At 44.9% G+C, this 25,926-nt stretch overlaps 1 protein-coding gene across 1 annotated transcript; it reads right to left on the reverse strand.

Annotated features, from left to right (window-relative positions):
* Positions 1-18,171: 18,171 nt before the first annotated feature.
* S100A11 (S100 calcium binding protein A11) lies at positions 18,172-23,573 on the reverse strand. The gene is made up of 3 exons (XM_043458656.1): positions 23,423-23,573; positions 19,991-20,143; positions 18,172-18,490 (listed from the first exon to the last, which is right to left on the reverse strand). The coding sequence occupies exons 1-3, from the start codon at positions 23,423-23,425 to the stop codon at positions 18,335-18,337; spliced, it is 312 nt and encodes a 103-aa protein (XP_043314591.1). The 5' UTR covers positions 23,426-23,573; the 3' UTR covers positions 18,172-18,334.
* Between the last annotated feature and the right edge of the window lie 2,353 nt (positions 23,574-25,926).

Consider the following 25,926-nt stretch of genomic DNA (forward strand, 5'->3'; position numbering starts at 1 on the left):
AATGACTCAGAAATGATGGTCTTTTGTGATGGAAGAATGAGAGAATCATAAGGCAGTGTAAGAAGTGAGGTTATGGAAGAGTTTCAAAGGAAGCCCTGGAGATTCCAGATCTACATGTCTCTGAACGCAGGACCCCTTGAAACTTTCTTCAAATACAGGTCTGCTGAGCCCCTCAGCAGGATATTATTCATGTATGGTATCACACTAGAAACCCTGGAAGGCATGGAAATTTCATAAGCAACATCAGTTCTTCTATAAGTACAAAACCTGAAATGCACCAGGATGGTTGACAAGCAGGAGCCAGTCGGCTGTAGCACTGTTGTCTCTGAGCTGATCAAGGTGATGGTTTTCAGAGGACTTGCCCTCCAGCAAAGAGGTCTTTCCTCCTAAAGGAAATCAGTCCTGAGTATTCATTGGAAGGACTGATGCTGAAGCTGAAACTCCAATCAATACTTTGGCCACCTGATGCAAAGAACTGACTTATTGGAAAAGACCTTGATGCTGGGAAAGATTGAAGGCAGGAGGAGAAGGAGATGGTTGGATGGCATCACCGACTTGATGGATATGAGTTTGTGCAAGCTCCAGGAGTTAGTGATGGACAGGAAAGCCTGTCATGCTGCAGTCCATGGGGTTGCAAAGAATTGGACATGACTGAGCGACTGAACTGAACTGAATGAATGCCCTCTAGCAGGAGTGGCCTGATGTTAGGTAAATTAAAAAGATAGTCTTGTTCAGGCTTCAGAGACAAAGCAGAGCAGTCCTCTGACCTTGCTTCAGGCCAACCATACCCTGGGCTTAACAACATTGAAAAGTGAAAGTCGCTCAGTCCTGACTGGCTTTTTGTGACCGCCATGAACTGTAGCCCACCAGGCTCTTCTGTCCTTGGAATTTTCCAGGCAAGATTGGAGTGGGCTGCCATTTCCTTCACTAGGGATCCAACCAGGTCTCCTGCCTCGGAGGCAGATTCTTTACTGTCTGAGCCACCAGCGAAGACCAGATAAGATAAAGATAGGGGACCGAGACTGTTGAACCCTTGGAGGCGGTCTGGCCAACCATGCCGTGGACTTAACAGCATTCCAAGTTTTACACGACAAAACAAACAGCATTAATATGAATCCAGAGCTGCAATTTGCTCACAGGTTGATGATGATATCAGTCTGTGTCCTGGCATTATAAGTGGGAACCCTGAACTCCAGTCTTTGAAGTCCTACCTACAGAGTGGACAAGCTGCCGGGACCTTCTCCTAATCGGGACTCCAGATGTGCTATCAGGGGACTTCCCAGCACTGTTTAAGTCTGGATGTTGGTTAAAACCCAATTTGGTGATGTATCCTGTGCTGTTTCTATTTCTCTTTTCTTTTAGTATATTGAAAGTAAGCTAGATAATTCTCTAGTAAATATTGATATTATTTATTTGTATATAGTAAGTGGCTTATTTTGTTAACAGATCCTGAGACCTCAGTGAAAACTTGAACCTGAGACCAAAGTGAAAACTTTCTGCAAAACATCTGACTGTACACTCAGCTTGGGTCAAGCTGAAGTCCAGGATGTTTTTAATCACTCAAAACAGAGACCTTAATAAAACCTTAATAAAAATAAGTCACACGCTTGTGGGTCTGCCTGTGTTATGTACTGGGGCAGCCAGTAGAGAAAAACCTGGGAATTATAGCCTTTCTCTTCAATCTTCTAATCATTAGGGGCTTTGATTTTCCAGATCTCTTCAAAGGAAGAAGAAAAAAGGATGCTATACTTTGAGTTAAGTAACCAGGCCAGAACACAACACCAGGTTGTCTGGATCCCAAGAATGCTTGGAGTTGGGGGAGAATTCTGCAAGGTGGACTGAAGTCTGCCAGTCTCACGTGCAGTTACCTTTTCTTTATTGAGACTTGTGAGGAAGTGGTGTTCCAGACGGAGGTTCTGGGGGCGCTATGGAAGGGAAAGTTATTTAGGCCCCAGATACTCTCTGCTCATAGATGATACTGAAATGTGACTTGGGGGTTCTCAGCCCCACAGAAGTGTGACTCTGTGGGACCCCCTGGTGACACAAACCCCTTGTGAGAAGCTGGCTACTTGGTATAAACTGACGCCTCAACAATATTAGCGGGCAAGGAGCTCTGGGGTTTCCAGGCAATCCTGTTTCGGGGCTGGAAGCAGCTAGGGGAAGCTGCTGTGAGGCCATGGGGAGATCCGAGCTTGTGGAGATTGTACTGGAGAGGGTGTGTCCTTGCTTCCTAGCCGATGCTGTGGGACCCTCTGGTGGTTGAACAGTGAGTAGCTCTGCAGTGGGTTTGCTTTCTCCTGAATGGCCCTGGCAGGATAAGGAGCAGGAAGCCGTGTCTAGAAACCCAAGGATTGCAGATGGTGCTGGGAAACATATGGAGCTGGCTTGAGGTGGAGGCTGTGATTTAGATGGGGACTCTGCCCCAGTCTCTCTTGCCTTTGATAGCATTTCTCAAGGCTTGAAAAGTGGGAACAGTAAAGCTCTGTGTCCATGATGCAAACAAACGAACAACAACAACAAAAAACAACATAAAAATAGAGATATTAGGTTGAACTAGTGTTTGGTGCTATTTAGATAAAAGTCTGAATTATGACATAGAGTTCAACCAGTTTTATTGGTTGGCTTTTAAGTGAATTCATTCTAACAGTTTTGAGCACAGATATTCTGAAAGCCTGGATATTGGAGCATATCAGTGGTAATCAGTGGGGTTATCTTTGGAGTCTACGTTGGTCATATCATATAAAAAGAAAAATGTAATCCAGGTCATGCTTATTAAAAATTAGCTTAATAATTTTATAGTCCACAAAGCTCTGTCTCAGGGTTTATTTTAATTGTTCCTTAAAATCACTCGAAGAGGTATTTTAGATCAATTAGGATTGTAGTAATTTATTTTTTTTTAATGTATGTTTATTTTTTATTTTGGGCTTCCCTGGCAACTCAGCTGGTAAAGAATCTGCTTGCAACACAGGAGACCCTGGTTTGATTCTTGGTCGGGAAGATCCCCTGGAGAAGGAATAGGCTACCCACTCCTGTATTCTTGGGCTTCCCTGGTGGCTCAGCTGGTAAAGAATCCGCCTACAATGTGGGAGACCTGGGTTTGATTCCCTGGGTTGGGAAGATCCCCTGGAGAAGGGAAAAGCTACCCACTCCAGTGTTCTGGCCTGGAGAATTCCATGGAGTGTATAGTTCACGGGGTTGCAGAGAGTTGGACACTATGGAGCAAGTTTCACTTTTTAAAAATTTAACTTACTTATTTGGCTGTACTGGGTCTTAGTTGCAGCATGTGGGATCTAGATCTCTGACCAGGGATTGAACCTGGGTCGCCTGCATTAGGAGTGCAGGGTCTTAGCCACTTGACCACTAGGGAAGTCCTTATATTTATTTTTAATTGGAGGATAATTACTTTACAATGTTGTGTTGGCTTCTACCATACAACAATGCGAATCAGCCACAAGTACACATATGTCCCCTCCCTCCTGAACCTCCCCCGCCACCCCCATCCCATCCCACCCCTCTAGGTTTTCACAAAACATTGAGTTGAGCTCCCTGTATTATACTGCAGCTCCCCACTGGCTATTTTACACACATGGTAATATGTGTATGTCAATGCTACTCTCTCAGTTCATCCCGACTTCTCCTTCTCCTGATGTGCTCTGTGATTATAGTAATTTAATGTGGTTTGCATGTATTATTTCTAATTCTCACAAAATCCCTGTAAGATAGCTGCTAAGTCTGTTCTCAGATGAGCAAAGGAAGCTCCGCGAGGTTAAATAATAAATTCCCTAGGGGCATATGTATGGCCCTATAAAATCCAGATAAGCCTAGTGTCAAAGCCTCCCTTTTGCCACTACCCACCCCCACTTTTCTTTGGGTAGAGCAGCATCAAGGACAGCTGCTTAGGAACAGAACCATAATCTAGCCAGGAACAAAGGGAATGTTCCCAAATAGCTCTGATAGGAGGTAGTGTGTGTGGCCAGTGTTGCATGGGGTATAGACAGTAAGACCAGCAAGAATTTGGAAAAGCCGTCTCCCTCTGCTAGGATCCTTAAGAGTAACTTCATGGAAGATAGAATTTGACAAGAGTCTTGAACAGTGGGTCTCTATCCCGTTTGCTAGGTATCAGTGGGGCATGTGGAACAGGTACGGAGAGGAGGACAATCCAAGGGGGGAAATAACATGAATAAAAATACAGAGGAGCGGATGTGCAGGACACATCTGGAGAAGCAACAAGTACAACTAGAAAAGGGGTTAACGTGAGGGATAAGAGCTCGACTATTGATGCTTTCGAGTTCCAGACGACAGATTTAAATTGTAAATACAACTATGTTACAGGAAGTGGAACCACTGACCACTGGGGGTGGGGGAGAATGGGGGCCAGAAGATGACAGGTGAGGCTGGTGATGATACAGGCCTGCACTGGAATGGTGGTGGTAAGGTAGACAGGAAAGTACAGATTTGAGAAAAATCTGCAGAAAGAGTCCTCAGGGCGGCCGCTACTGAGCTGCAGGGCGCGAGGAAGAGGAACAATCATGACCACCCACCCAGAATTGTCCAGCCTGGGCACCTGGAGTATCGTGGTGCCTGCCCAGTGCAGAGAGGAAACACTGGCTTGGGAAGGAAGGTGATGAACAAACCCCCAGTGGGATTTCTAAGTGGGAGTGACCTGCTTTGTGAGAGTGAGTAGACATAGGCTGTCTCAGTTGTCTGCCTCCCTGGGCACGGCCCTTTGGCTCCTTGGGCATGTTTCATGGTCAGGCCAGGGTCTGGCAGGATGTGATGAGAGCATCACACTGGTGTTTGGAAAGCTGGGTGCAGCTGCTGGGCTGGGTGCTTTAGGGAATGCATGGATGAAGGTGACACGTTCCCTGTGCTTGAGGAGTTCACACCCCTCCGAGGAGATGGACAGTATAGAAGAGAGCAAAGAGGGGGCAGAAGGTAGATGTACTGACTGGCTACAGAACCAGACACCCTCCAGGTTCTGGTCATATATCATCTTCATTGTAAAGCCTCCCTGAATTCCCCTGCCCACCTTCCACCCCCACATCTGGGGCCCTCCCCTAGCAACTCATGGCACTCATTTCAGCATCTAGAAATTGTGCACTTGTTTGTCTCCCTCAGCGCCTATGGGATCCTTGGGGACAGAGGTTTGTCTTGGCGTGTTCTGTATTCTGAACAGAATACAGTGAATGTTGACCCTCGGTGGATGTTGGCAGGAAGTGTAAATCGTGGGTCGACATGGGTTGCTGAAGGAATTCCCTGGTGGTCTCGTGGTTAGGATCCCGGGCTTCCCCTACCGTGGCCCAGGTTGGATCCCTGCCCACGTAACAGGTCCCACAAGGCACAGAGTGCAAACAACAGAAAACTCGAATTGCTGAGAGGAGTGGTCCTGGCCCAGAGTGGCATGCCCTAAGGTTAAGAAGGGCTTTCCTGGTGGCTCAGTGGTAAAGAACCTGCCTGCCAATACAGAAACCTTCATTCAGCCTACATGACCTTCCCTGAGTTCCAATGGGCAGATTCAAGCCGTTGTTAGGGAAGGGAGGGTATGCAGAGAAATAAACAAGCAAGAGCATCCTTGGGGCAAGGTCCTGCTTCCCCATCAATGGATACACACAACAATATTTTCAAGCTATTTTGCGGATACTGAAACCTCTTCCAGGTGGGAGAAGTTAATGATTAAGGATGGTAGGCTGGCCACAGGCATGTAGACCCCAGACCAGTTGACCTGAAGGCTGACAATGCTGACTCCTACTTAGCTCACCACCAACCCATCAGAACAATGTCCACAAGCTGATCATGCCCTCTTTGAACACTTACTATAAAACTTGTTGCTATCTTCCCCAAGTTGGGACACATTGTTTTGATGGCATGAGCCCACAGTGTTCCCCTTTGCCTGGCAAAGCAATAAAGCTATCTTCTACTTCACCCAAAACCCTGTCTTCGAGATTTGATTGGACATCCATGTATAGAGAAGCTGAGCTTTTGGCATCACTCTTAGGAACCAACTCTCCATCTACTTGATCCAGCATAGGGTGATGTACTTTTTTCTTGTTTGTATTTAATGAAAGTAGTTGAGATAAAGTAGAGAGAGGATTAGAAAACTGGGGTTTGAATTCTGGTTCTCCCATTTGGTCTAGGACCTGGCCCCACACACCAGGGGGCAGGCACCAGCCCCAACATCCCCTGGACCCCAACCCCATTCACCAGCCAGCAGACACCAGCCCCAGAGCCACTGCAGACCTGCAGTCTGCCATGGCAGGACACAGCCAACTCATCAGCAGGCTGGAACAGGCCTGGGAGCTCCCTGAGCCCTGGCCCTCTCTACCAGCTGGCCAACATGGCCAGCGGGACCCTCGACCAGAGGTCCTGGGATCTGGCTCCACTGGATATCAGCAGGCTGATGCCAGCTTCAGGACCCCCAGGGCCCTGTAACTAGACACCCTTGGGCCTTGGCCCCACCCACCAGCAGGCCAACACTAGTGCTGAGATACCTTGAACTCTTCAGCCAGCCGCCCCATGATCCAGCCCTATTCACCAGTGAGCCAGCACTACCCCAGGGGCCAACCCCGCCCCAGCCTGGGGTTCTGCAGCTGGCTGCCTTGTGACCCAGCCCATCAACCAGCAGTCAGCAGCCTCCACACAAGGCTGGGCCTGGCAGCCCACTGGATCAGGGTCTAGCCGTGCCTGCCAGATTTCCCATGGTAGTCTGCCGCCACGACAGAAGGATCCACGCAGCCCACATAGAAGTCACCCCTAGAGCATGTAGCTCTGGTGACCAGAAGGGAATGTGCTGCCTAAACTCATAGGACATTTCCTACAAAAGGCCACATCTCCAAAGTTGAGAAATATAACCAACCTACCAGATACATAGAAATATAAACAACAAATTAGGCAAATGAGGCACCAGAGAAATATGTTCCAAACAAATGAATAAGACAAAACTCCAGGAAAGCTAAGTGAAGTGGAGATAAGTAATCTATTCAATAAAGAGTTCAAAGTAATGATCATAAAGTGATCAAAGAACCTGGAAGAAGAATGGATGAACACAGTGAGAAGTTAGAAGTTTTAAATAAAGTGTGAAAAAATATAAATAAGAACTAACAGGGATGAAGAATACAATAACCATAGTAAAAAGAATGCCCTAGAAAGAATCAATAGTTAGATTAAATAATACAGAAGAATGAATCAGTGAGATAAAAGATAGTAGTGGAAATCACAGAAGCTGAATAGAGAAAAGAAAAAAAGAATTAAAAGAGATGACAGTGTGTGTGTTAGTCACTCAGTTGTGGCCAACTCTTTGCTACCCCATGGACTGTAGCCCACCAGGCTCCTCTGTCCATGGAATTCTCCAGGCAAGATACTGGAGTGGGTTGCTATTGCCTTCTCCAGGGGATCTTCCTAACCCAGGGATTGAACCCAGGTTTGCAGGCAGATTCTTTATCATCTGAGCCACCAGGGAATCCCCAAAAGATATGAGAACAGTTTAAGGGACCTTTTGAGACACTCAAGTGTACTAATAGGGGTCCTTGAAGGAGAAGAGAGAGAGTAAGGGGCAAAGAATGTATTTGAACCCTTAATAGCTGAGAACCTACCTAACCTGAGAAAGGAAACAGACGTCCAGGTCCAGGAAGCACAGAAAGTTCCAAACAGGATGACCCAAAGAGGACCACACCAAGACACAGTGTAATTAAGATGGCAAAAATTAAAGATGAAGAGACACTGTTAAAAGCAACAAGGGAAAAACAAGTTCCGTACAACAGGAACTCCCATAAGGCCATCAGTTGACTTTTCAGCAGAAACTCTGCAGGCCAGAAAGGAGTGGCATGGTATAATTAAGGTGATGAAAGGAAAACACCTCCAACCAAGAATGCTTTACCCAGCCAGCCTCTCATTCAGATTTGATGGAAAGATCAGAAGTTTTATAGACAAGCAAAAACTAAAAGAGTTGAGCACCACCAAACAGCTTTACAAGAAATGTCAAAGGAATTTCTCTAAGCAAAAAAGAAAAGGTACAACTAGAAATGTAAAAATTATGAAAGGAAAAAAAACTCATTGGTAAATGCGGATATATTGTAAAGGTAGTAAATCAATCATGTACAAAGCTAGTAGAAAGGTTAAAAGACAGAAGTAGTAAAATCATCTATATCTGCAATAAATAGTTAAAGGATATATGAAACAAAAAGATACTAAATAAGATGTTGAAAACAATAATCACAGCAGGAGGGGAGTAAAAATGTAGGGTTATTAAAATGCATTTGAAATTAAGAGAATATATCGATATATAGAGAGATCATATATAAGATGCATATATAAATCTCATGGTAACCAGTTTCTCCCATTCATTAGCTTTGAGACTTAGGACAAGTCACCTAGTGGTCTGAATTTGTTTTTTCATCTTCATAGTAAGGATAATAAGAACAATATTTGGGAAGCCCACAGCATTTTAAATTTTGTTTATTTTTGGCCTTGCTGGGTCTTCGTTGCTTTGCACTAGCTGTGGCAGGCGGGAGCTACTCTTGGTTATAGTCCGTGGGCTTCTCATTGCAGTAGCTTTTCTTGTTGCGGAGCATAGGCTCCAGGCTTCAGTCATTGTGGCTCATGGGCTGTGGTGTGCAGGCTCAGTAGTTGTGGGGTGCGGGCTTGGTTGCTTTGTGGAATGTAGAATCTTCCTGAACCAGAGATGGAAACTATGTCCCCCCGCATTGGCAGGTGGATTCTTATCCACTGTGCCACCAGGTAAGTCCACATGTAGCATTTTGCAAGTCATTTTTGTATATCCATTCAGAAACTTCCTGAGTGCCAGCTACATGCCTGGCACTATCTAAATGCTGAGAATATAGAAATAAAGATAGTCTCTGCTTGGGGGACCCCAGTCTAGCAAGGAAGGTGGACAAAACAACATGTGAGGTGAAAAGTATTGTGGCCAGCATGTCTCTGGTTGTTGCGCAGAGCAGAGAGCAGAGATGGTGGAGTTGGGGGAGGCTTTCTGAAGGAGGCAGCCACTTGAGACTAACTTGAAGGATGAGTCAGAGGAAGGTGGGGGGATGAGAGAGTAGGGAAAAGTGTCTAGAGAACTACAGATGATTTGGAAGGTTTTGTGGGTATGTGGAAAGTGTATTCAGAGGTTGCCAGAGATTAGGACACAGAATCTGCAAAGGGCCAGATCACAAAGAGCTACTGGTGCTGAGTGAAGAGATTTGAGCTTTATTTTGAATACTGTGAGAATCATTGTGAACTTAATACTTATATACATCGTTCTGATTATAAAAATAATCTGTATCCATTGATAGAAAATTGAAGAATATAGAAACATATAAATTTAAAAAAAGGGGGGATGTCCCTGGTGGTTCAGTGGTTAGGACTCCATGCTTCTACTACAGGGACATGGGTTCAAGGTGTTCAACCCCTTTTCAGGGAACTAAGATCCTGCATGCTGTGTAGAGCAGCCAAGACAGAAAGAAAGAAGGAAGTATCCAGAGATAGCTGTTGTTCATGTTTTAGTAAATATACTTGGTGAAAATACGTGTGTATGTCTCCTATATCCTGGCTACTTAAAATATAGTTCATGGACCAGAAGCAGCAGCATCACCTGGGAGCTTGTTAGAAATGCAGAGTCTCAGGTTCCACCCCAGACTCAGGGAATCAGAATCTGCAGCTGAGTGGAGCGAAACTGCATACAGTGTGTTCTGAAGTGCCTCATTGGCAGTGAAGGAGTTTAGGGAGAAGATGAGCCGCACTGGTCAGAGTGCGAAAAGAGGCTTCTTAGAGGACAGGAGACCTGAGGTCAGTTTTGTAGAATATGTGGAATTAGGCCAAACAGAGGGGAGGGAAACAAACAAATGGATTAGTGGTCAAGATAGGGTTTGGGAGTGTGTTAGTCAGAGTTCTCCAGAGGAACATAACCAAAAGGATATATGGATACAAATAGAAGGAAATTAATTATAGCAAATGGCTGATGGAGGCTGAGAAGTCCCATGATATGTTGTCTGCAAGCTGGAGGTCCTGGGAAGCTGGTACTATAATTTAGTCCAAGACAAAAGGCTCAAGAATACAGAGGATAGATGTTGTAAGTCTCCACCTTAGTCTGAAAGTCAGAGAACCACGAGAGTCAAAGTCAGAGAGCCGGAGAAGTGGATGTCTCAGTCAGAAAGGGTGAATTCACCGTTCTTCTGTCTTTTGTTCTACTCAGACTCTCAGGGATGGGCTGCTGCCCGTTCACAGTGGGGTGGACCCTTTGCTTTACTCAGTCTCCTGATACAAATGCTAATCTCTTTCAGAAACACCCTCACAGCACACCAGAAATAATGTTCTATCAGCTATCTAGGCATCCCTTTTGCCCCCTCAAGGTGACACATAAAACTAACCATCATGTGGAGTCAGACAGAGTTGCCTTGCGTCTTATTTGCTGTGAGACCTAGGGAAGGTTCTCAGTCTTTCTGTGCCTTAGTATCTTACTCCATGAAATATACATTAATAATTGTGAGTATATTATAGAATTGTTAAGAGAAATAATTGTTAAGATATAATGTATGTAAAGTCCCAGGTGGCACTGTGGTAAAGAATTTGCCTGCCATTGCAGGAAATGCAAAAAACTTGGGTTAGATCCCTGAGTCGAGAAGATTCCCCGGAGGAGTAAATGGCAACCCACTCCAGTATTCTTGCCTGGAAAATCCCATGGACAGAGGATCATGATGGGCTACAGTCCATGGGGTTGCAAAGAGTCAGACATGACTGAGCAACTGATGCATGCAAAGCTCTCAGATACATGGTAAATACTTAATAAAAGTTAATAGCTATTAGAATTATTACCATCAATGCCAACAACAAGCATATGACATTTAGGACATAGAAGGCACTCAACAAATTTAAATTGAATCATGTCAAATTGAATTCCATGTGAAGGAAGAAATAGCAGAGGTGCAGAGGTAGTGGAAGGCTGACGAACCAGGTTGAAGAGCTTATTCTTGTTAAGAGTGCAGAAATATAGACCAACATGGAGTGCTAGTTGAAGTGTGACCAATTGTGACTTTCACTGATGGGAGAAACTATAGGGACGTAAAAGGACGTAAAAGGTCAAAGGCTGAGTTTGAGTCTTTTTTTAAAAACTATTTATTTATTTGGCTGTGCCAGGTCTTAGTTGCAACACACTGGCTCTTAGCTGTGGCATTGTGGGATCTAGTTTTATGACTTGGGATGGAACCTGAGCCCCTTACCTTGGGAGTATGAAGTCTTAGCCCCTGAACCATCAAGATAGTCCCTGAGTTTGAGTTAAGGTACAAGAAAAGGAGTTGGCAAAGGAAACAAAAAGGATGAGAGGTTGCTAAAAGGAAGAAGGGATCCTTGAAAAAACGTCTGGTGTAAGAAATGTACTAGATGAGCTAGGAACATCTTATACCAGGAAGAAGGAAGTTATCAGACTACTGGGGCCATGTAATAGGGACTTAGGACCCAACCCAAAGGACTCCCCAGAGAAGGCAATGACACCCCACTCCAGTACTCGTGCCTGGAAAATTCCATGGACGGAGGAGCCTGGTAGGCTGCAGTCCATGGGATCGCTAAGAGTTGGACCGACTAAGCGACTTCACTTTCACTTTTCACTTTCACTCATTGGAGAAGGGAATGGCAACCCACTCCAGTGTTCTTGCCTGGAGAATCCCAGAGACGGGGGAGCCTGGTGGGCTGACGTCTATGGGGTCGCACAGAGTCAGACATGACTGAAGCGACTTAGCAGCAGCAGCAGCAGCAAAGGACTCCCACTAGCCAAACATGAGACAATATGAGCACTGATAAGGAAAATAATGGAAACATACATAATAAGCTTAAATCCAAGAGTTAATAAATGATACTAAATAGCTACAACAAAACAATCCCACTGGTCACTTTTAGAAGATGCTAGGTAATGATTCTGACACCAGCTACTATGTGTGGATTTTCTCCCAATACCACCAAGCAATTCCCTGGCACGCTGGGTGTCCTATGATTTAACTCCATTCTGACACTGTCTCCCTGGAGACTGGGTCAGACCCCATAGGTTAAGGGCTCAGTCCCACAAGACTGTTTCCCTCCCCTCACTTCATAGCCGATTGAAAGTCCAGGTTGTCACCTGTGCTTCTGACGGACTGGCTATAATTTGGAGGTTCCCACGACTGCCTCCTTGGGTGCCATCACTTTGTTACAGTGGCTCACAGAACTCAGAGAAACATTGTCTTTATTAGATTACTGGTTTATTATAAAAGAATATGGCAACCCACTCCAGTATTCTTGCCTGGAAAATTCCATGGATAGAGGAGCCTGGCGGGCTAGTCCATGGGGTCGCATAGAGTCAGACACGACTGAGCAAATAACTAACACACACATAACTTAGGAACAGTCAGGTGGAAGAGATAAATAGGGCAAGGTTTGCAGGAAAGAGTTTCTGTGTCCTCTCAGAGCCCTCTCCTCTCTCCTTGTGTTCACCAGGCCAGAGGTTCTCCAAACCCTGTCCTTTGGGTTTTTATGAAGAGTTCATTACATAGGCATGATTGATTAAATCATTGGCCATTGGTGATTGAACTTAATATCTAGTTCCTGTCTCCTCCTCAGAGGTCAGTAGAGAGAGACCAAAACTTTCAGCCGTCCATTCAGGGGGTTTCATGGTGATGAAATGAGGAGAGGTCACTCAGGTTTATGAAGCAACCTCTGCCATGGACTTGATGTTAATGTACACCTTCTGTAACTTTCACCCTTGGTTTTCTTCCTCTGTCAGAAGTGAATCTCTTTGTGGACTGGACTTGCAACGTTCCTGAAGTCATCTTTGTTTGGCATTCCTACCATGAGTTCTGGCGACTCCATACATCACGTTTAAAGATGACGTTGACCCTAAGCCGCTGTGAGGATGAAACATGACTCTGATAAGAGCAACATTTCTCGCTGTGTGGGTTGCATTCTCAGCTGAGAGAGGTGGGGCGAAGACCCAGAATGACCGTTGCTCCTCTCTGCCCCTGCTTCCTTTTCTCACGGGGAGTTCTCTACACTGAGAGCCAGTTCCCAGCCAGTACAGACTTGCCTTCCTCTCTGAGTCTTCTTTCTTGACTGTGGCCATCCAGGAATGCTTTCACTGGTGACTGAGGGAGATTTAGGAGATTAGGGAGAGCAGAGAGACAAAGCATGAATTATTGCTCCTGCTATACAGGTGTGGTCCTCCCCAGTCTGCTCAAATTCCCAAAACCTCTCTCACCAGGTTTGTGGAGAATACAATAGGGTTGTTGTGAGGTGGGTGGGTGCGGTGAATCAGCAAGGTCTCCGTGAGGTGTAGCTCGTGGGGACAGATCCTCCCGTTTGTCACCCCAGCAGGGCCAGGAACTGGTGCAACGTTCAACTTCATGATCTTTTATACAGTTGCATGACTATATATTTCACTTATAGGATCTGTATTTGCTTCTTTTTTTTCCCCTTCTTCATGTACCCCCTATTCTTGTTTATATATCTTACTTCCCGCCTTTACTTATTTGAATATTTTAAACATTCTCATGTTCAAGTCAGTTCCATATTGCTCTCTTTAATTGGGTGCAAAGTTTCTTATCTGTTACATGTATTGGGAGTCCTGTGTGTGCAGTATAATATTTGTGAGCTCATTTTAGTGGGATTTATCTTCTGTGGAAATCCCCCCAAAGACTGGAGTTGTTTCCTTGAGGTGGTTTGCATTTCCCTGGGGTTTTATGTTGTGTTTACTGCTCTGGAGCACTTTTTAACCTGGGAATTCTGTACCAGGGAGCAGTGTGTGTTTGAGCCCTATGCCTCCAGGAAGCACAAGTGTGGCATTTTGTCCTTTCTCGGATGACTTTATTCCCCCTGTGGCTCCTTCTGTTTATCTGGGGTGGGGGGTGAGCTGAGTTTCTCAGTCTTCATCACTGTTAGGCCGACTCTTCAGTGGTTTATCTCCTTTAGCTAAGAGCTTGGTCCCTGTTCTGCAGCTCGGATTCACATGACCTCAGTTCTGGCACAGTTACAGCTATGCATTCTTGTTTTGCTTTGGGGATCTAGATATTCTTCTTTCTGATTTTTCAACTAAGTATTTAAACTATTTCTTTGGAGGGGGTTCCATTTTATCTAGCATTATTTTCAGTAGGAAGGGGCTTGCTATATTGGCTCTATCCCCATCTTGACAAAAGTCCTAACATCATGACCCAAATCTTCCTAAAAAGGAATGGATCTTTCCTTGATTTTTTTTCTTTTCTTTTTTAAATATTCTTCATTTGATTTGGCAATGATTTTTTGGATATGATAGAGGAACACAGGCAATAAAAGAAAAATAGATACATTCAAAATTAAAATTACAGTTTCATCAAGATTAAAAACTTTTGTGTGTCAAAGTACCCTATCAATAGAGTGAAAATGCAACCTACAGAATGGGAGAAAATATTTGCAAATCATGTATCTGATAAGGGATTAATATACAGATTATCTAAAGAACTCCTACAATTCAGTATAAAAAATATCACACAACCCAATTAAAAAATGAACAAAGTCACCAAATTGTATATGTAAATTATGTGCAGTTTTTTGTATACCAATTATATCTCAGTAAAGTTGGGAAGAATGGGCAAAGGACTCAAATATTTTTCTAATGAAGATATTTAAGTGACTAATAAGTACATGAAAGGATGCTCAGTGTCACTAATTATTAGGGAAAAGCAAATAAAAACAATGAGATACCACTTCATGCCCATTAGGTTAACTATTAAACAAAAATCAGAAAATAGCAAGTGTTGGTAAGGATGTGAAGAAATTGGACATTCCTTGTCCATTGCTGATGGAAATGTAAAATGGTGCAGCTCCTGGGGAAAATGGTATGGTGGCTCTTAAAAAATAAAACATAGAATTTCCATTCCTTTTCTTTTCCTTGTGTGCATGCTCAGATGTGTCTGGCTTTTTTGGACTGTATGGACCGCATGGACTGTAACCCGCTAGGCTACTCTTTGTGGAATTTTCCAGGCAAGAATAGTGGAGTGGATTGCCATGCTGTTCTCCAGGGGATCTTCCTGACCCAGGGATAGAACCTGCGTCTCTTACGTCTCCTGCATTGGCAGGCAGATTCTTTTCCACTGGTGCCACCTGAGAACATCTGGGTGTATAATCCAAGAGTTGAATGCAGGCACTCCAACATATATTTGTACACCTGTGTTTACGGTAGCATGATTTGCAATAACCAAAAGGTGAAAGCAATCCAAGCGTCCATTGTTGGGTGAGTGGATAAACAATGTAATATATATATATATATATATGGGCTTCCTTGGTGGCTCAGTGGTAAAGAATCTGCCTGCCAGTGCAGCAGATGTGGTTTTGACCCCTGGGTTGGGAAGATCCCCTGGAGAAGGAAATGGCAACCCACTCCCTTTTACTTGCCTGGGAAATCCCACGGACAGAGGAGCTGGGTGGGCTACAGTCCATGGGGTTGCAAAAGAGTTGGACATGACTTAACAACTAAACAACAAACGTACAATGGAATATTATTCAGCCTTAAAAAGGAAGGAAATTCTGACATGTGCCACACATGACATGGATGACCCTTGAGAATGTTATGCTAAGTGAAGTAAGACAGTTACCGATATATATATATATCGGTATATATATATATATATATAGTATGATTCCACTTATATGAGGTACCTGCAGTAATAAAATTCAGATACAGAGAGTAGAATGTTGGTGGCCAGGGATGGGAGGAGAGGGGAGTGGGAGTTATTGTTCAGAGAGTATAGGATTTCAGTTGTGGAAGATGGAAATGTTCTGGAGATGAGTAATAATGAAGGTTGCACAACAGTGTGAATGTACTTAATGCTTCTGAACTGTATACTTAAAAATGGTGAAAATGTCAAATTTCATGTTAGGTAAATTTAACCACAATAAAACAAATTTCAATATAAAATAAAAATATATGTTAAAAAATATCTATCTGCATGAGTGTTGGCACTTTATCCTTAGTTTCTCTCACAGCAGTTAACTGTGTGGTACAGAAATACTGATCTCACCTTTCTACGATGTGATGGATATTCTCTTTGCCCCTCCAGATTCACTTTCTATGTTTTTCTGCCCTGCTCAACCTTCCAATTGGGCTGTCCCACTGGAGGCACTGCTGAAGATCAGAAGGTGAGAGGAGAGAGATATTGGTATGTATCCCCGTGGCTCCCACCATCCTCCTATGGTCTGACAGTAACTGTATTTCTCTAATAAAGGCCACAGCATCTGTGGGGACCCTCTCCCTTGCCCACGACTCTTGTAGCTTCCAGGAACTGTTCCCTGCCTTGCCCAGTCAGACCCACGGTGGTCACAGCTTCCAAGTTTTGCTAGTCCTGGTGCTTTGCCGTCGCTTGTGTTTCTCTTGTCCCGGAACACACCTTGCTAACAGTCTCATTAAACTTTCCTCAGTGACCCTGGTGAACATGCATGTTACCTGTGGGAACTCTGACAGTGTCCCATGTCAGATTTTACAGCATTATCTACCTTTTCAGACCCACCATCTGCCAGGCACCACACTAGGTATTAGTGACGTGTTGTTGTTGTGCTCAGTCATTTTCTTGACTTTTGACGACCCCCTAACGGTGTCCTGCCAGGTTCCTCTGTGCATTGAACTAGGTCCCTGTTGTTGAGTTCAAAGTCAAGCCTGGGAAGACAGACAAGCAAAAGCACCATTACAATTCAGAGTGGTAAGTGCTGACAGAGGTGAGAACAGAGTGCCATGGATGCATAGAATAAGAGCATTAAAACCTGCTGTGGTACGGGAGGGGAGGGAAGGGGAGGCTTCTGGGGGAGGCGACACTACAGAGATGCTGCTCTGCAGAACAAGGAGAAACAGGCGGGAGGGCTTTCAGGGCCGCAAGAAGAGATTATGAAGGGATAGAGGCACAGCACTAGTTATCAGTTCAGGAGTGTTTGGCAAGGCTAGAGAAGCAGAAATGAGGCTGCAGAAGGGGGTAGGGACACACCCTGAAGGCCCCTGGGCACCCCAAGATGACTGTGGATTTTATCTTGCATGTTAAGAGGAATTAATGCTTGGTTTTAACCAAGGGAGTGACACCAAGTTTGCCTTTAAAAACTGTGGGTAGTGAGAGGAGTGGAAGAGATCAAACAGGCAGGGAGAAGAAGTTTATTGGGAAATGGTAGAGGCTGTCTTTTCTGAAGGGTAGAGACCAGCAGTTGGCTGGTTTACTAAAAAAAAAAAGAAGAAAATACAGTTAAAATGGGTATTCATAAAAATGGTATTTTAAATATTTAAACTTACATTTACCAGTATTCTGCTATACTGCCTTTCTTGCATAAATCACAGTCAATAAATTTCAGTTCCTTTAAAAAAATTTATTTATTTTAGGCTATGCTGGGTCTTTGTTGCTGCACAGGCTTTTCTCTACTTTCAGTGAGGGGGGCTATTCTCTAGTTGCGGTTCTCAGGTTCCTCATCGTGGCGGCTTCTCTTGCTGTGGAGCATAGGCTCCAGGGCATGAGGGCTTCAGTAGTTGTGGCTCCCAGGTTCATTAATTGTGGTGCATAGGCTTAGCTGGTCTGTGGCATGTGGGATCTTCCTGGCCCAGTAATCAAACCCATGTCTCCTGCACTGGCAGGCATATTCTTTACCCCTGGGCCACCAAGGGAGCCCTAGTTCCTTTTTTTAAGTGGAGGAATTGAAAGATACTTGTGAGGTAGTCTGAAGAAATGATGCTTTTAGATTTTTGCAGTTTTTCACATTTGTTTAGTTGTCTCAGCTACACTTACATCAACCGCAGTGATCTTCAGTGAATTTCCCTAATCAAGTTTTTGAAAAGAATTCAATTTGGCTTTCAGAAAGACAACTTTTTTTGGGTACTCTCATAGTCCTTTGTTTATCCATTTATTGTTTCCCTCAACTGAAAGTAACCTCTGTGAAGGCAGGGCCGTATCTGTCTTGCTGACTGTATCCTTGGAGCCTCTGACAGTGCCTGTAGTAGGGTTGTAGACAATGAGTGAATAGTGACAACAAGTGACATCTATCAGGCTGAGTAATTTAGAGATGATTCTGTTGGTATCATTAGTCATGATTATGTATACTCCAAAGATACATTTTTACTATTTACAATGCAACTTCTAGTAACTGTTCCCATCAATCTAATTTATATTCCTCCCAGTTTTCCCCAACTCTTGCACAAATTTACTGACTCCAGTGTGTGTTTTAAAAAACAAAATTGTTTTATTACTAACAGGAGTGGCCTGCCTGGGTAAGTGAGTGTGCTGGGCTCAGGGTATGTGGGGGATGTGAAGAGCAGATAGCTGAGAGGCTGGAAAGAAAGGGAGTGGGTCTGGAGGCTAGGCCCACAGGTTCCTCCAGTTTACTTCGGGCCAGAGGCGGACTTAATAAAGGATTCATGGCAAGCAATGGCCAGGCCACCAATAAGATTAAGAAATTCTTGGAAATCTAGCTGCCCATCAGAGTTGAGGTCCAATCTCTTCATCATGCGGTCAAGGACACCAGGGTCCTTCTGGTTCTGCAAAGATAATAACAATAATGACATAATGACATTAGTACCTTTATACTGTTCTTTCTAAAATGCTTTTAAAAATGTTCTCACATTTTATTCTCACAAGAGTATGAGGTACAGGGTTCAGTTCAGGTCAGCCGCTCAGTCGTGTCCGACTCTTTGCGACCCCATGAATTGCAGCACACCAGGCCTCCCTGTCCATCACAAACTCCCGGAGTCTGCTCAGACTCATGCCCATCGAGTCAGTGATGCCATCCAGCCATCTCATCCTCTGTTGTCCCCTTCTCCTCCTGCCCCCAATCCCTCCCAGCATCAGGATCTTTTCCAACGAGTCAACTCTTCACATGAGGTGGCCAAAGTATTGGAGTTTCAGCTTCAGCATCAGTCCTTCCAATGAACACCCAGGACACATCTCCTTTAGGATGGACTGGCTGGATCTCCTTGCAGTCCAAGGGACTCTCAAGAGTCTTCTCCAACACCACAGTTCAAAAGCATCAATTTTTCGGCACTCAGCTTTCTTCACAGTCCAACTCTCATATCCATACATGACCACTGGAAAAACCATAGCCTTGACCAGACGGACCTTTGTTGGCAAAGTAATGTCTCTAATTTTCCCACTTGTCAGACATAGAAACAGACTCAAACAGATGAAGTGACTGGCCTAAGCAGAAGTCAAATCAGCTTTTTTTTCCTTCTAAATTAACCATTTACTTAAAAAAACTTTTTTTATTTTTTGGCTGTGCCTCATAGTCTGTGGAGTCTTAGTTCCCCAACCAGTGACTGAAGTTGGGCCCTTGGCAGTGAGAGCACCGGGTCCAAACCACTGGACTAACAGGGAATTCCCTCAAACTCAGATTTTCTGGCTTCTAGTCCAGGGTTCTTTCTGTTACATTTGGGGATTACTCAATTTTATAGTATCAGTGGAAAACTTTTTCTAAGTGTCGCATGCAACTCCAATATACAAACTACATAAAAGTGGAGTGATCTGAGGTAGAAAGAGGACAGCAGCTGATGCAGGGCCTGCTTAATCAGCCTCATCCTCCACTCATCCTAAACCCCAACACCTACACACACTTACATCCACTGGTTACATACAGCTACTTAATTAACTTAGAAAATCAGTCTGTTAATTGCTACTGGCTACCATATCAAGTAGTGCACATATAGAATATTTAGAATATTATTTCCATCACTACAGAAAGTTCTTCTGAACAGGGCTACCCTAGCGGCTTTGGGGTGGAGGAACAACATTTGAAAACTCTTTTATTACTCCATTTACCATTTTTGTAAACCATCTCCTTAAATGAAAAAAAATCACTGTTCCCTATGTCATGTACAGTTTGATAACTCTGATCTTTAGATCCCATGTTATTAAAAAAAAAGAAAAGATCCTTTAATAGCCATTTGGAGCTCACTCAGCCCTGGGGGCTCAGCTGCTGTCCTTCATTCCAAGCTAGCCGTTCTGCCAGAGTCTTGTAGTTTGGGGTTGGGGGCTGGGACCAGTACCTTTGTGAAGGCACCCAGCTCTGTATTCATGAAGATTAGGAACTCGGCCTTGGAGAGTTTGCTGTTGTTACCATCCCTTCCAGCATGCTTTTGGAAAACAGCAATCAGAGACTCGATGCATCGTTCAGTCTCCGTAGGGCTGGATACTTTTGCCTTTGGGGGAAACAAAAAAATCAGGATTCAGATAAGGGGAGGATATCAAGAGCTGGGTGCTGGAGAACACTCCAGAGGATCTCATCTCTTCATTTTGGGTCGAAGCAGTTTCCTAAAAGATAGGTCATTGTTTAGGAGCTAAGGGGTTAAGACAACCACAGAAAGTCACATTCTGTGAGCTTCTTCCCTGTATTGCCTCCTGTTTATTCCAGGTGAAAATTAGTGAGCATGCTGGTATACTTGAAAGCAGTAGACTGCCTAGATGAGCATGAGGTGACAGGGTTTGCTGATACTTTTAGAATGTGTGGGTAAATATATGCTTATATACCCACAAATATGCAACCCACCAAGCATTGTGTATAGATTAAAAAATTCCCTATTTTCCAAAAGAATATATAGAGGTTACTGTGATTAGTGAAATGGCATTTCTTTTTAAAGGAATACTGAATTCTCAGGACTCATACATTTTCTAGAAGAAAACTAACAGTATAGTTACCCTGAGGCGTGAGAAGGGAATTGACATGGCAGAGCTACTTCTAGAATCTCAGCCTCCAGGTTGCTTCCTGCACCCTTGGCCTCTGCTCCTTCTATTCCCAGATGCCACTAATTCCCACAGGAAAAGCTAGTGGAACTTCTCCGGTCACTTCAAACCAGAAGGTTGCTATGGGGGCTCTGATCAAGGTTGCCACTCACACAGCTCCTATGGCATTTATGGAGCTGAACCACAGGTGTGGTTGCACCAGAAGGAGCAGGAGAGTGTATCCTATTCTGGGCTCTGCTTTCCTTACAAGGAAAGTCTTCAAGGAAATTCTGTCATACTCTGCCCTTCATTCCAGCCAGCTCCTGGGGCCCCAGACGCGAGGAACTCGTGGGCTCCCCCTGGTGGATAAGAGCAGGAACTGAAGACTTTCTGGAAAAGTCGATGGCCACACCCTTCCTCCAAGGCTTTATCTCGCTCTGGAGGTTACCAATGATGGTGACTTTCGCAACGTAGTACTTATCCCGTTAATTTGTTCTTAGGATGCACTCCCTGGAGCCCAGAGCTGGAGGCTTTCAGGACGCATAATTTACATGCTAAGCAGGACTGACGTGCACAGCTGCCGTTCTCCTTCCCTCCTTCAGTCTCTCCAAGTGTTTTAACTGCCTAGCCTGGTGCTCACTGCATCCTGGAACATCTATAAAGCCCTTTCTGGAGGTGGGGTCTAGAGAACTCTATGGGAGATGGATTATTCCCCAACAGTCACGCTGTCAGAACTTTTTCTTTAGGTAAGAAAAGTGTTGGTAGCCTCAGAGTTTTGGTTAGAAACAAAATACCACAGCCTAGAAACAGATGTGTTTGCACAACAGCTTTTCTTATCAGGACTGCAATCTCCCAGTCTAACCAACACATCAGATGACAGGAACAAGGTTGACTGGGAGGGCACACCAGATAGGGTAGAACGTTCCAGGCTGAGGAGCCAGGGCTTTGTGATCTTTTTCTAGACCTACAGAAGTATCCTCTGACCCTTTTCTTTGTAGAACTCAGACTGGTTTCATTTTCCAGTTTCAATGGCTTTCTGCTTTTCCTTTGTTTCTCTCCTTAACATCAATCTTGACTGAATTTTTTTTCTCCTTGAAATCTGTTGCTATCAGCTACATGGAGAAAATTAAAACCCGTGCATGTCTTCCCGAGGTAATTTTTCAGAACAAAAGAAAAAAACCACAAATATCAAATTACCTAAGTGGAATTACAAAATCTGTAGTGCTGGAGGGGACTTTGGAGAGGGTTCCCCGGCAGAGAGGCCCAGAGACAGGAAAGTTTTGCCCAAGTTGGATCAGTGACTGAAGGAGAAGAGAAAGCGATCTCCTGCCTGGATGGAGGCCAGTGCTCCCCATCACTGCTCCCCATAGTTCTATTTGATGGGAACAATGAGAGGAAGGAGAAAACAGCATGGTAAATGGATGCTGTGAAAGAGCTTATTAGTAAAAAATGCGTGCTAAACACTCATTTGAGAAAGTTAAAGAAAAAAAAGTAACACTTGAAAAAACAAGTATTGCAGTTCTCATTCTTAACTCATGCTCCCTTTCCTTCCAAGGAGTCCCGGTGGCATTCTCTTTCTTCCGGGGCAGTCATTTCAGGCCTTCGCCACTTGGTGGTGCTGGGACTGCCTTTTCTAGGTTCCTTGAGACTTTGGTTCCCCACTTTAGCGTGGAAAGAAGAAAGAAAGAGCAGTCGAGGATACAGACTGACACTAAACCAGGGGTTAGCAAACATGTTTGTAGGTGCCAGACGGGATATATATTAGGCCAATGTGGTCCACTTGGCCTCCATCACTCTGCTTTTGTAGCAGGGTAGGAACCACACAGAGAACGCATGAATGGGCGTGGCCGTGTGCCAATAAAACCTTACTTATATGGATGGTGAAGTCTGATTTTCATATAATTCTCAAAGTATTATTCTTCCTTTGCTTTTCTTTCAACTATTTACGTAAAATCCACTCGGAGCTCGTGGGCGCAGAGAACCCCACTTGGCAGGCGGGCGGAAGTTTGCTGACTCCGCGAAAGAGAGGCCAAGGAAGAGGCAGATTTTGGGGGGGTGGATTAATGCAGGTAGAAAGAGTTCAGAGTGGGGCTGGAAGGAGATGAGAGAAGAAAAACAGGAGACGGAGGAGCGCCTAAAAAGACGGTGGGTTGGAGGGAAGAGAGGAGGAGGAGGGGGCTTCCCGGAGCCGGGGCCCTCCCACATTCCTGGCCGGGCTTCAGTTTCAGTCTCCGCGTCTGGGCCGCTTGCCCGTCGTTTACTGAAACTCCGATTTCCCCTCTAGGGCTCGGACCTCTAGCTCTGTAACTATATGTAACTGGAGCCACCACACAGAATTCACCCCCCGCCCCAGTCGTTAGGTCGTACCCCGGGCTCCGCGGGCCCCGGCGGCGAAGGGCTTCCCGCACCGGCCGGACCCCCTCGCCCCGTTTCCCGCCGCGCGAGGGGCTCCGCGCCGGGCGTGGCTCGCAGGGCACTTCCTCTATCCCAGCCCCAGACCTCGGCGTAAAAACAAGAGCCTCCCGCTGCTACCCCGAGGCTGTGATTCCAGGTATAATTTAGGGCTTCTTCCTTCCATCTGCTCTTCTGATTCCCTCCGGTAGATTTATTTGTCCTGCTCTGCTTCCTGCCACGACCACTTCAAAAATCAAAGATCAAGCCTGGTGAAAAGTATGCCGTGGCTGTAATTTTCATGTAAAAGGAATTTACATGAAAGAAATGTTCATGTAAGAGGAAGACAAGTAAAAAGCGCGGCTTACCATGTCGGAGAGGAGCGAGGCGCGCGGATACGAGTGGGGAGCTGCGCGGCGGGCACTGGGCGGCGGGCCGGGTCCCGGGCCTCGGGGCCGGCCCCACCCGGCTCCGCCCCGCGCGGCTCCCGCCTGACTCACGCGCCCCCTCCTCCGCCCCGCCCGCCGGCCCGCGGATCCGGGCTCGTCGCTGTCGCCTTTCTTTGCCAAACGCGCAGTTTCACCTTAAAACTCACACAAAACCCCATTGTCCTCACGGAGCCTTAAAACAATCTCTCTCTCCCTGTCTTGTGAACTGTGAAGATGTTGGTCTTTTATGAATTTAAACTTTGGCGTAGCGGTCTTTGGGAAATCTGTTCAACTCCACAGGTCTTCCATGTACGAACTTACCAGCTATTTCTGCGGCTTCCTAAAGGCGGAGCGATCCCTTTAAAAGACTAGCAACTCGGAACGTTGGCCATGATTGCAGAGTACTTGTTTCCTAGAAACCAGGGCTGTCTATTCTTTCACACTGGATGTAATTAACGGACTAAACGGTGATGGTTTGTGCAAACTGGAGCATCATTGTCTCAAACGTCTCTATAAACCGATTAAGAGTTAAAGCAAGGCCCTACACCCCAAAGTACTGCAACGGTGCAGTACGACCACAAACTACTGACCCGTGCAAGTCGGGGTCTTACCTCTGTGCAATCGGCAGCGGAGTTGTATGAAGAATCAGAAGCTCTGGATTTTGATCCTGGATCTGTAATTGTTGTTTAGCCCCTAAGTCGTGTCTGACCCTTTTGCGACCCCATGGACTGTAGCCCGCCAGGCTTCTCTGTCCATGGCATTTCCCAGGCAAGAATACTGGAGTGGGTTGCCATTACCTTCTCTAGGGCATCTTCTCCAGGGGCTCCTGTCTGTTGAGGAGACGCAGGATGGAACGACTCCTGTGTAGATAGGCTGATTCTTTACCACCGGGTCACCAGGGAAGCAGGTATCTGTAATTACTTAAGGGCAACAGTTTTTGCAAAACCCCTCAATCCTCTGAGCCTCCATTTCCTTATCTGTAAAAGTAGATGCCCTTTCCTTTCCTATTTCACAAGATTGTTATGACTATCAGATAAAATGATGATTTTGAGAGGGCTTCAAAAACTGAAATAGATGCGAAGGAAAGATAAAGGGTTGCAGGGCATTGTGTAAACTGCTCCCTGACATCTCTGTTCTTGCAGCCTCAGCTGGTCACTTCTGAAGAGATCTTCATCTCTTCTTACTTACATCGGACCGCAGTTTTAGTTATTCTTGAATCCACTTGAAAGTCTCACCTGAGCCTCAAACTCAATTCAAGAAATACTTGTTTTGCCTGAGTCTGTTTTTCTCCTGTCCTCCTTATCTCTGCTAATGATACTGTCATTCTTCTGTTCTCCTGACTGGAGAGTTTTGGAGCCAGGTTTTGACTCTAAATACCTTTCTTACCCCAAATCTTATCAAGTCCCAGGTACCATCAGTTTTATTTTTACACTCTCTCTTGGATCTGGTTATATCCCACCTCCAGGGTTCTAGTTTTAGGTTTTCATTCCCTCTTTCCTCTAGTTTTCTAATTGGTCTCTTGCCCTCCGATTGTTCTACCGACTGTTAAAAACACATTTCCCTACAGTACAGCTCTGGTTAGTTGCTTGCTTAAAAATGAAACACAATGAAGAGCCAAACAAGATGGCTCTCCAATGCCCTTTATATCAAATCCAAATTTAGCTTCTATCTGCCTTTGAAAAACCTTTATTAATGAACGAATTCTTCAATTTGTTTATTAAAAAAATTTTTTGAAAACTATTTTGTGTCAAGCTCAGTGCTAGGCACAAAAGATACAAATACCAATGTGATATTAGTGCCTGCCTTTGAGGTGGTCTATGGATAGACTTTGGGATTTCCCCAGTGACTCAGCAGTAAAGAATCTGCCTGCAGTGCAAGAGACATGGGTTTCATACCAGGGTCAGGAAGATCTCTTGGAGGAGGGCAAGGCAACCCATTCCAGTATTCTTTGCATGCCATCTTTCCTGCATGCCTGGAGAATCCCATGGACAGAGGAGCCTGGCAGGCTACAGTCCAAGGGTGGCAAAGAGTTGGATGCGACCAAAGCGACTTTACATGCTTCCACATGGATTGACTTCAGACCTACAGTATATTGAGGGGTGTTCCATGGATGGATGCTGGGATCCCCATACACCCCAAAGGTATGTGTAAAATTTTCTGCCTAAGAGAACTTCTTCTTGAGGAGGATTCATAACTTTCATCTGATTCTCAGAAAAATCTATGATCAAAAATATGAAAGAATCATTAGTTTAAATTATTCTATACCTGAATCATGGGACTTCCCATATCACACTCCTCTTTAAGGAAAAACACCTTAAACATGTTTATCCCCCTCTGCTGAAAGTCCAGCCCAGTTGGTAAATTTTTGCATGGTTTGACCCTGTGCCCACTGTCATAGCTGACTGGATTGAGTTTAGCTCTAGGCTCAAGGACTGCTAGTCCAC

This window comes from Cervus canadensis, chromosome 2, assembly GCF_019320065.1.
Source record: "Cervus canadensis isolate Bull #8, Minnesota chromosome 2, ASM1932006v1, whole genome shotgun sequence".
NCBI classification, from domain to species: domain Eukaryota; kingdom Metazoa; phylum Chordata; class Mammalia; order Artiodactyla; family Cervidae; genus Cervus; species Cervus canadensis.